Source organism: Temnothorax curvispinosus, unplaced genomic scaffold (assembly GCF_003070985.1).
Source record: "Temnothorax curvispinosus isolate PA1 unplaced genomic scaffold, ASM307098v1 QBEX01008590.1, whole genome shotgun sequence".
NCBI lineage: Eukaryota > Metazoa > Arthropoda > Insecta > Hymenoptera > Formicidae > Temnothorax > Temnothorax curvispinosus.
Genome location: NW_020218370.1, coordinates 407,378 through 419,753, shown reverse-complemented (window position 1 = coordinate 419,753; position 12,376 = coordinate 407,378). Strand labels below are relative to the sequence as shown.

Genomic DNA, 12,376 nt, shown 5'->3' with positions numbered 1-12,376 from the left:
TTTGCAGAAATTCTATAACTGTGTTTTTGTGTGCTTATTATTTTTTTCTTTATAAATTATAAATAATAGTATAATCACACAAATTGAAATTTTGCTAAATTTAATAAACAATTTGAACATTATGCAATTCATAATTATTTAAATGATCATATAATTTTTCTACTTATGCTTTAAAACAAATACGTGAAGTGACTTATCATTTAGAAACTGTTTAAAATGAGGAATTTAAGGAGGTTTACCGCCACAATGCTGGTTAATTTCTTTTTCTGCACAAAAAAAATTGAAACGTAGTCCCGCAAGATATATGTACGTGGACGCACGTGCACATTTCTTTTATGGCTGGTTACGGAAGATGTTTGAAAGTCGAAGCGGGATTTCGATGGGCATCGCGGCGTTGTGCATCGTCGCGCTAACAAGACAATCTTTAAAAGAGGAAATCGTTTCCCGAGTCACCAGTTAACATCTTTGTCTCGTATTCTTGTGCCTGGCTTGTGAATATATTCATGAGGTAGTCGGCGTATCGACCAAAACTTTCGGGACCACCGTCGTGAATCGCAGGTGTAAAAGAACGCAGTTAAGTGTCGCGAAATGCGCGCAAATGATATTTTGACACTGATACAAATTCGTGCGAATCTGTCTTTGGTGGTTGTGCATGAGAACTCAGGTAAATGATTTTCGGTGATAATTAACAATAATTAGAGGAAGAAAATAAAAAATAGTTGGCATTCCAAATAAATTTATATTTATGAATATTGTCATGAATATAATGACAATGAGTAAAGGGAGAATATTAAGCAGTAAACAATAAATAAGAAAAGTCCTGTTAACAAATTGTCCTAATAAAAAGTACTCTAATTTTTTATGTCTCTTTTTGTTCTCGTTAAAAATCAAAATTTTTTTTCTCCGTCACTCAGAACTATTTTTGCTTCAAACGAAGCTATTTCAATATTATTTTGAAATCTAATTACGAACGAGAATACCCACGTTTCAGTAAAACGAAGAGACATTGCGAAAGCATGTTTCACGACAGCTCGACCTATTATTAGAACGAGTATTTCGAATCAGGATTGCTTTACAAGTTGAAGAAAAAAAAACAAATTATATCATATAATGTCAATATTCATTTTCGTGTATATCCAAGTTGCATTTTGGTTGTTCCCATGTCAAGATATTAAATTAATGAAGAGAGAGAGGAGTCATTTTCGTCGCGACTTCGCATTATCGATACATCAGCGCGATTTCGCTCAAACGCGTGCACCGGCAAAATACACCGGCGCGGGCGGTGCTTTAATGGAGGCTGCGTATATATATATATATAGCGGGCGTCGGATGTGTTTCGCAACGCCGCATCGCCCAAGCGTACAATAAACCGATGTGTATTCGAAGGGGCTTAACTAGACGAACTATTCCCGCGCAGTTTCTATTAGTAGATCACCTGCGCACTGCATGGCATAGATAACGACCCCGTGGCGCAACGACAATGCCTTCGACGGGAGAGACTTAATTAAGTATATATTAATTAAAATCACCCCCACCCCCTTGCGCGCCAACGCCAGCTATATACGCCTGTTACAATGTTTCTATCCGCTTCATCCGTCCTCCCCCCTCCTCATACTCTATTTTACTGTACGCACGTCGCCGCATATTTGTGAAAATTAAATTTTGATCGCCACGCGTTTGGTATCGAATTCCAAACATAAATAGGCAACGGCTTGATATATATATATATATATATATATATATATATATATATATATATATAATTTATACAGATAATTATGAAGAATAGCAATGTATTGATAAAATATTAACATATGCATTCGTCTTAAATTTTCAAATACGCGCATGCTACAAACAGATTTGTCTCTTTTACGAGAAATTCTCGAAATATGCGACATGCCTAATTTGGGAATTCAATCAATATTTAATGCTTCATTACGAAAGCTTCAAAAATAGGCTACACAATGACGACTCGTCAATTGAAGTTATTCAAGTTCGGCATATGGTTTCAAATAGGCCAACGAATCTGAAAAGGTTCAGGCAATGAAGCGCCGGCGGCGAATCTCAGATTTCGCGTCAATTATTCGGGCTTAATAAAAATGTACGATACGGCAGGCGTACAAAGGAGGGTCTCGTCCGCTCTCCGCAATCCCCTTTCGTAAAATGCAACGTCAAGGAGACGAATCGGTGACATTGAAGAGAAGCACCCTTGTTAACGTTTCCGTCATCCGTCTCCTTTTGTCGGGGCAACCCTTTCTCTTCGGGCGATTTTAAATCGCACCGGTCGGACGCGTCGGATAATTTATAATACTATCTTTTTCGCTCGTGGATGAGAGAGAAAGAGACAGAGAGATATTAGCATTAACCGTATATCAACTATAACGTGCATTTAAATATTTGAAGAATAAACTTACTTTGCGATTCTAAGAATTTGGTGCTTAAAATAAGTCGAATTATCAATATTTTGCAATATTTATATTCCTAAAGGAGTTTTTTTTTCTGCTTCTAATTTCATGAAAGAGAAGAAATGTATAATAATAGATTTCTCGTAATAATATCTTCGTGATATTAATAAACTTTCCATTCTGTCACGAGTTAGACCATTTTCGATCGGTCGAGACACGTGTGTGTGTCGAGCGATGTGTTCGAGTAAGTGACATTTCATGTTTCGGCTCGCGGAAGACTCGAACGACACACGGGGTACGTTAATAGAAATATATTCGTTTGAAGGAGTATTCCTGCCGCTGCGAAAGTCCCACTGCGCTTCGCTCGATCGTGCGTGACTATCAGGAGAAAATTCGAGTTTAATCTTGTGAGAAATTGTAGAAGTAGATGGATGCGTGCGCGGAATAGAAATAGATGAGTATACGTATGGATTGATATAATAAGTAGGATATTCTGCCTGTGAGGGAAAAAGTATTCTTTCTTGACAGGAGGGAATCTCCGAGACTATAGAAAGGAAAAATTCAAGTTTTATCTCACGAGAAATTAATGTGAAAAAATGTGAAGGATATCTGTTATATACATGATTAATAAAATGATAAAGATGAAAAAGAAAAAGAAAGAAAGTGTCCTTGCAATAATGAATGCAGAGGTATTGCTATTCTCATCTTGGATACTCATCAATCATTTTCCAATTTTCCTTTGTGTGCTTCTGGTGAAAATTCTCTCATAAAAATGTCGCCGAATGCTTGCGACGAATATGAATAACGCAATGTGAATACAATGTTCATAAGAGTCGTAGCATTACGCCTTTTCCCACACCGCCTGTCGACGATAAATTAAATCGTGGTCGAGTGCCACGTACGCGTATTTTTCACAGAGCGCGTTATCGTATATGCTTGAGCGACCCTTGTGTCTCTCTCTTTCTCCCCCCCCCCCTCTCTCTCTCTCTCTCTCTCTCTCTCTCTCTCTCTCTGCCTCTCTGTCTCTCCGTTTCGCTTCATGTTCCATCGTCTTCGCCTTATCGGCAACTCTCGGATTTTAATTTCGCCTTAAGACGACAGCTCATCCTCCGATAAATAATGACCGATAGCCTCCACACAGTCGCCGAAACGTCAGTATCTTTGCGGCGTTTTTATCGAAAGAAGTTCTTTATTCTCTCACACCGTTTAAATTTTTTACGTATCGAAATTTCAACAGAGTTGTTCCTCTCGTTTTGCGTCAGAAAGGACATTTCTACATTTTTTATTTTAGCGACACATTGTGATAATTGCAGCTAAAAAATTTCTTTTAAAGATGGATCAATGCCCATATATTTATTATACGTAACACTATAAATATAGCATCTTGTTTTTAAAGTGTAAGTATCTATCGAGTTTGTAGCAGACAATTTTTTTATTAAAGGATATCGTATATTTAATGTAAAATCAATAAGAAGAGATTACTGTGCGCTAAATAAGACAGTGATAGCTAATTTAACTGTATATATTTTAAAGTAATGTAAGTATTTCATTCCGATCAACTGTTATATAAACTGTTATGAAAAACCAGTTTTACATTATTATTTTGAGAATAAATATTCATGATTTTTTTTTATCGAGTTGTAATATTGGAAGTTATTATATTAACTTAATGCTGATAATTATTCTTTTCGAATAAAAGAAAAAAATTCAAAATTTAAGAACATCTCGTCGAAATAAATCAGTCGAACGGTTATCTTCGGCACGAGAAACAACGTATCACACTGTTGTCAATTACACACACACCAGATAAAGTAACAAATTGCTCGGGTAGAACCTGATCAAGCGCAGAATGAAAACCTGGACAAAAAGGACAACGATCGGAAGAGAACGAGCGATCAAACACCTTTATCGAACTATCGACGATCCTCTCATACCGATTCTTGCGCGTGTAATTTCACGCCCAAATCGCGGAAGTTATGGCAATAGGGTTGGCGATACAAGCCATAAATGGGACCGCCTGACCGTGAACGCGCGTACATATATAGGTCTCTGGCGGGTTCGAAGCGGGCATTTTCTCTCTCCGGGGCTCGGGGTCTCTCGAAAAACAAACAGTTAAAGCTAGGTGGTCCCTCATTAAGTTGGCACCACTCCCGAGTCGTTCCCCTTTAATTCGAGCCGATCCCGGTGCCGCGCATAGAAAGGGTCCCGGAAGGGTCTTGGGTCCCGCAGAGCTCCATTACACACACGCAGGCAGCAGGCAGGTATACGTGTATCCAAGTCTGTACGGCAGCGTGAGTGAGATGTTGGCTATGCGAAATCAATGCATTTGATACGTGTCACCGTATCGCCACATCGATATGCATATACTAGCTGTAGAATACACGGCTGGGTCTGCTGCACGCACGCATTCATATTTCACGCGTGCCCGAATATCGAGCATATCCGACGTCATTGCTGCGACCGGCTGAGAAAGCAAAGAGATATTTTGTTTTTCTTTCTTTGAAAAAAACCGTTCGTATCAATCGCTTTTGGAAGGTTATTTTCGACGTTAATCTCTAGGAGATAATAATTTTCGAAAATTCGAGTCGGATTTTCCAAATCGTGAGTTCACAATAATTTGTGGATGCGAGGCGAATGACCGAAATTCTCTCATGACAGAAAATACTTTAAGTATAACCAGAAACTTTGTGAAACGCAGAGTAAATATTAATAAACATGATTTATTACAGATCAATGTTAGGAAGAGAAAAATAACGCCATAAGTTCTTTAAATATCTTGATAAAATGCAGCTTTAATTTTTTACTTGCTTGATAATATTAATCCAAATTTAGACTAAATAAAATAAAAAAAATCAACTTTTATGACATAAGTTCTTTTTATGAAAAGTTGTAGTATCACGTTAATAATTTTCTAAGGATTGCGAATGTATAATTATTTTCAAAGACTCGTAGCTTCGAAGAGCGCACGTAGTTGCCGACGTGCGCACAATATTCGTAGCATAAGGAAAATGCCCGATAATGGGATTACATATAGGGAAAGGATTAGCGAAATCCCTCGAATGCAAAAGCTCAGTCTATAATCTGTACAACATACCGGTATCTTCGACGCAAATCACGAGCGAGAGAACGAGTATATCGTACATAAAGATACCATCGATGTAATCGCTCGATTGGTATCCTACCTATGTTTTTTAAAAACTTCGTTTTCATACAAAAAAATAATTTTCCTTTATTTCTTAAAAATTTTAAACGCAATTTCTGTAATTATTTTTTCATTCTTTTTAAACAATTATTAAATTTATTAATTTTGATTTGATATTTTTAATTAAATATAACATTGATATTTCTTTTTACTATTGTCAAGTACCGATTCATTATCCCAATACGGCAATTATAAGCGCAAACTTTTATCTAGCGGAAAATATATGCTGATATAATACGCGAGAGAACCATTATTATTTTTTTCCTTTTTCTTCTTGTACCCTTTTTCCTCTAGCTATTGGATAATGCTATCTATTCGCAGGTATATCTACCCAATTGAGGAGTTGTATCTTCACAGTACAAACATAATGTGAACAATTAATGCGAATGGCGTGGTATATTATCATAGTCATATTATAACGAAGCAAATGCAGATGATTAAAAAAACATATTTAAATTAAGCGCTGTTATATATATATATATATATATATATATATATATATATATTACTCGTGTATCTGTATCTCGCAGGATCTCAGATTTAATCTTTGAAATACACATACGTATGACTAACACGCAAATGCACACCACCTGATCTATCCTATATATTGTGTTGATGACCTTTTTCGTTTTGTATTACAGATACGCGTTAACGTCACAGAGGAAGGACGATACGTGGAAAAATTACGTAAGTATACAGACATATACACGCGTGTATACATAATACATATATGTGCCTGCCAATTAGCTAATAACTGATAACGGATATAGTCGAATAACGTTACTCATCTGTATCATAGATCTGGTGGTCTTTGTAGCATAGATCATCTTTTCACCTTCTCTCACTTCTTTGAGAGAGGAAGACTACGTCTCTATACATATATACAGTATACACATATGCACATGTATACATACATACACACGCGTGCACAAAATCTTCGACAAAGAAAATTCTTTCCACGCTTATATCACGAAATCGTACTGACGAATGCGCGTAGAAATAAAATAATTTGACATAAGTAACATATATAAAATAAAACGTTTGCGAAACATTTATTCTCATCTTTAGTAAGATAGATATTTTTAGTAAAAATAAAAAAATGGTGTAATAAATTTAATATCTAAATTGCTAAAGAAAATTGAAAAACTCAGCCCATCAAATGCGTACTTCACGATCGAATTTTTTTTTCAGGATCAATATTTTATATAAGCAACAAAACTTGCAATTAGAACTGTTAGTTTTAAAGTAATATAATAATTCTGTTTCGAAATATTTGCATAAAAGTTACTGTCTTATAATAGATTATTCAAGACCGCTGTAATTGTATTCATATTGAATAATTTATAACCACTTATTTATAGATACTATTTACTATTTCAAAAATGTTGTATTAATTTGACCCGAATATTAATGAATATATTGACCAGACTCCGACTTGGAACGGATTATATATTAGCATTATCCTCTCACATTCCTGGAATACCTTGATGACAAAACTTTTTCACATGCTCTCGTCTTGATTCCTCCTTTTCGAATGCCCGTACGCGCACAATTAGTCCGGTTCTCGAAGAGACATGCACTCGCACGCGCAGCATTTAACCGTCTTCGTTACACGCGTCGGCCAACTTTATGACGTTGTCCGTGTAACTGCCGTGTTTACGATTTTATTGAACCCGCTCCCGCCGGTGTGTATCGCCTGGTATGGAACGCGCCTCTCGTGTGAAAAGGAAAACTTTATCGGACGATGAATTCTTGCGTTTTAAAATACAGTTCTGAGAGTAATAAGACTGAACATTGAAACGAATAAACGAATAATCAAACTCGATTTTTTAGGATTAATATAAAGTAAAAGAGATTATTATTATTAATTATTAATTATTCGAAAAACCTGAACGCATGATCATATATTTTTATAAATGGCTCACGCATAAATAAATTAATTCTTAAATAAATTCTTAAATCAACTATAATTATATTAGTAATCGTATGAGCCTCTTTGTATTTTAATCCAAAATTGTTTTTAACATACAACAAAAAATAACTTTCTTAAGAGAGTTAACTCTTCATCCTCGAAATATTTTTATCATTATATTATATAAGTTATTACTCTATTTTACATTTAAAAAATTACGCTACAAAGTTCAGGAGCAAATAAAAAATAAAAACCCTTAAAAAAAAGTTTAACTTAACAAGTTATAACACAAATTTTAGTATTTTAAACCTGATTAATTTTATACCTTTGAAGATAGGCCTCCTGGTTTCAATCAATAGGCTTATCATTATTTATTTAGGAAATATAAGCTGGGAACAGATAATAGTGTACAGAAGAGAAACGTTCGGGGTAGATAAGAGTCGTATGCAAAGTAAACATTATATTCTGTGCGAAGTTATACCTATGTCCCAGTGCTTGTGCGTAAAGAGTTAATCTTGCGTCACACACATACAATATATAAGCATTATTATATATTATATATAAAAAAATAAACATATATTAATTTATATAAATAAGGTTTTATATATTAATTTATATAAATAAGATTTTATGTTAGGAATATATTCACGATAATAAATACATTTAAAAAAATGAAAAAGATTGCCGATAGGAATTTTTACGTCACTTGAGAACTGAAACAAAGTATCGATTTAAAATGTGAATGTAAAATCTTCTATCTGTCGGATAATCGCCTGCAACTCAAGATTAATAGATCTCATCAGTTTCTTCACGTAACAATGCAATCACATAAGTTCCCTCGCCCTATGTTGCCACGTAGACGACAATCGAATACAGTGGGTTAATAAATGCGGTTGGGGTGGAAGTAGCCAACGATTCCAGGGAAAGTATTCTCAATCGCTCCATTACTCCGTCAGACGGGTGAGTTTCTGCTCGTTTTCTCGTCGTCGGCATGAACCGAAAGACAGTCAATGGCGGCACGGAGGGTTAAAGGAGAATGCGGACTCCGATTCGACAATGGGCCACCTACGGTCCCCCTACACCCCCACTAGCTCTTTCTCTCCCTTTCTTTCGTCTCTTTTCGAGCATACTCGGAATCTCGACCGGACCAGCTGCCCTAATGCTGCGGAACTGACTGTAACGCGCCGGCAATTGTCATGGTCTTGTGAACTGTAAAGCGCGTTGGGGAACACGCCACGAGCGATTCTGTCCTGGTTTACGTTGCATCCTCGACTGTTGACGTTTGCCACCGGGCCTGGTGTTGTCCGAAATCTCCGGCACGAATCGTTTACACCGAGATAGAAATGGGATAAAATAGGCATACGATCACCGAGGGAAGGACCGTGACACGGATTTGGTTATTCGGTTAATTAGGCAACAATGGTAAATTATGGGAAGACAAATCCACAGGATTCATAATTTTGCATGCTAGGGTAAACTCGGGTAAGATGGCCATAGTTTTTTAAAGTGCAATAAACATACATTTATTTTTGTTATATTTTAACAGTGTTTGGTATATTTCTTCACTGAAGCTTAAAGTACGTAAAACTTTCGAAATTAAGAAGAAAACACTTAACATAAATTTTATATTATCAAAGTATTACAACGTATGCATTGGCCATCTTATCTGACTTTTAAGGAAAAGATGACCATAACAGAAAAGATAACCATAGTATTTTTAAATAAATAGTGAAAAATAGAAATACAAATTATAGGTCAAATTATTATACAATTTACATAGCTTAATTATGTGTGTAACGTTGATTACGGCAGCTTAACTATAATTTATTTAATGTTATAGCAGCTTTTAGCGGACACATGAAAAACTTTGCAGGCAGTCGAAAGTAAAAATATGATATAATATTCACAATATTGTTATTTTGAATAGTGTACGCACATAAACTACTGTAAATATCGATTATCTTTGAGAATGACTACAAAAATGCACTGTTTAGCCATTATTGCGGAGAAATTACAACCATGGGCCATCTTTTCCGTATGGCCATCATACCCGAGTTTACCCTATATATAGCACAGACTTAATATATCAGTTTTTACGAAATAATTTCGAAAAATGACAATATGATATACAAAATATATGTTTTAATAAGACATTATATTTTTGCAAAACTTACATTGCCTATATTATATATCTTTGTTTCCTATAAACTATTGAGATTTATTCAATTTTTTAATTTATGGTAAATATATAAACGTGTCTGTTTTTCAAATTATTCTGTACATATTATTAGAATACGATACTTAATAGAAGAGATGTCAAACTATAATCGATCATAATATCCAGAATATGGTTCATTTAAATTTTGATGTTTTTTTTTGGTGCTACAAAAATCATTTTTCTATGTCTTTACTAGCTATTCACGGATTTTTCTTTCAAATAATTTGTCTCTGTCTGTTCGCCTCCCGTCTAAAGTTAACCCAGTGTAGAATCTGAATTCCTAAAGGACTCAAGTTTCCCGTGATTCAGTTCGTAAGCCCTGGCGGCTGTGGTTATCGAGGCGTTATCGGCCGTGCAAAACGACACCACAAATTCTACGCGACGTTTCAGGGTGCGTTTCGAGCCGCGCCGTTGAATTAAAGCGTCATCGCGGTTCCGCGCCGTGTCACGGGGTACAACTGCGAACGACCCTTCGGAGAATAAACTCCCATCCAGTATTTATGGACTTTTGGGATTAGCGAGGACGAAGAAGGGAGGCAACTCTCTGTGCATCTCTTTTATAAACTCGCTTTCGAAACACCTCGACGACAAGAAAGGAGAGGCAACCCGCCCTCCTTCCGCGATGTAGATCGCGATTCGCGTTGTTTATACGATGCTGTCGCATAGGGGATGCTCTTTTGTCCGCGGTTGATTCTCACCGGGAGATACCGTCGAATGAATTTCAGGGGTGGCGGAGCGATATACATGTCATGCCCGGCTGCGGTTCTGAACTTTACGAGTTCTTCTTGCCTCCCGCGATTCCAGAGACTGCGAATGCGAATCGCGGTAATCGTAAAACCACTCGATACAATCTTCAATGCGATTTAACTTTGATCGATTCAACGTATACAAACACAAAATTAGTTATGCAGTATCTATATAACGACTTTATGCCAGTGTTTTTGTATATCTCGAAAATTGTAATTCTATAACTTAAGAATGAAAGTTATCGATATTGAACATAATTAGGCTAATGTAGTTTTTCAAAGACAAAAATAGTAGAGAAACGATTGTAAAAAATTTAATTTCGACATAATAAAAAGAGAATACGAAGATAGCGTTTAAAAAAAGACAAAATGTAAGCAAATGTACAAAAAATGCTATGAGAATTAACCACTATATATCGAGTTTCACAAATCTTCTTATGTATACGTATATATATAATTTTAAATTATATTTAATTAAACAAATTCTTTATTAAAATATCTTCATTAAATTAAATTTTAACTTTTCTCGCTGTATTGAATAAATCTCATATTATTCTTTGTCATGTATGCTTATACAAAATTATATTAGGGAGAAATAATAAGAGAGAATCGACTATAATGTTGAGATTTGCATTGTCTAAAAATTTTATAGCTATAGAAACGTGAAATATAATCACGAGGCGTCATTGGTCCGCCGCGATACGTTTGTCTCGCAATGCGAAGCGTATAATACGATCATAAAGTTATTAACGTGCATATTACATGCGTGCATTCATGCAGCGTATCAGGTTTGCAATAGAACGAGAATTCGCCGTTCAATACAGTTTTTTTTTTTCAAACAGCAAATAGGACAACATAAATTATCTATTACTATATATATCTAATAAAAGATCGTGCTGATTCCTAGAAAATATATATAGTAACAAAAACAAGATTTTTCGATATAAGATATTCTTTCCCTTTTAATTTTAATGATAGATCCTTATTTATTATACTACAGGTTGTTTTTTTAACGAAAATGTTTAGATATCAATATATTTCGAGTAATTAGTAATCGGAAATAAAACGGGTTTTATGAGTTCTGAGTAGATGACAATAGAATTATTTAATAAAGACTTGTATAATAAAATTTATTGATAAGATTTACTGAATATAAATGGTAGAAATAAATAAATATCTGATCCTAATATGCAAACCGATATATTTTACAATTATTTAGATTGTGTCTTTATATTTTTCTTTTGTATACGATATATATATTTTATTCTTATATTATTTAAAATTATCTTTAATGTATCTTGGTTCTCTATAATTCTAAATCCATTCATTAATGGATACCATAATAATGGTTAAACTATTGTTTTCTATTTTGTTAAAAGAGCAAAGATAGAATTAACTTCTGTTAATTCATTCAAAAGGTTAGGTAAGTGAATATGAGAAAAGCGCGCGAAGGTGAAGTGTAGTCCACGTCAACAGAAACTTCCCGATGTTTTCTGCAGTTTTCGAGACAGACGTGCGTTTAAATGCGAGGAAGTTTGCAACCTCTCCCTTGGATTGTTTTCCTTCGTCGTGGATAATTTCCCGTCTGCCACTTGCACCTCGCGCAGTAATTTATTGTAAACGCGAAGGCGGACGCGCCGGTTTAAACGATTTTCCTGATATGGCAGCGAACGGACGGATGAAAAGACACGGAAACGCCTTCCATCGTCACGTTAACGATTCATTACGGAAGTGTAAATTAGCAGAAATCGTATCTCGCTCGTTGCTATTGCTCATCGCCGGAAACATGCGATCATCGCTAAAGAAACGTTAAATTAATATTGATATACTATATACTTGAAGACGATTCACTTAAAACTGTTTGAGCGATTCACACATTTTTTAAACCAGGTT

At 35.2% G+C, this 12,376-nt stretch overlaps 1 protein-coding gene across 6 annotated transcripts in view; it reads left to right on the top strand.

Annotated features, from left to right (window-relative positions):
- The window catches only part of LOC112458001 (latrophilin Cirl-like), a 533,024-nt gene that overhangs the window by 177,457 nt on the left and 343,191 nt on the right, over positions 1-12,376 (top strand). For all 6 annotated transcript variants that reach the window (XM_025021372.1, XM_025021375.1, XM_025021370.1 and 3 more), the window contains one exon: positions 6,249-6,294. In XM_025021372.1, coding sequence (XP_024877140.1) covers positions 6,249-6,294 — 46 coding nt within the window. The remainder of the gene's footprint in view (positions 1-6,248; positions 6,295-12,376) is intronic.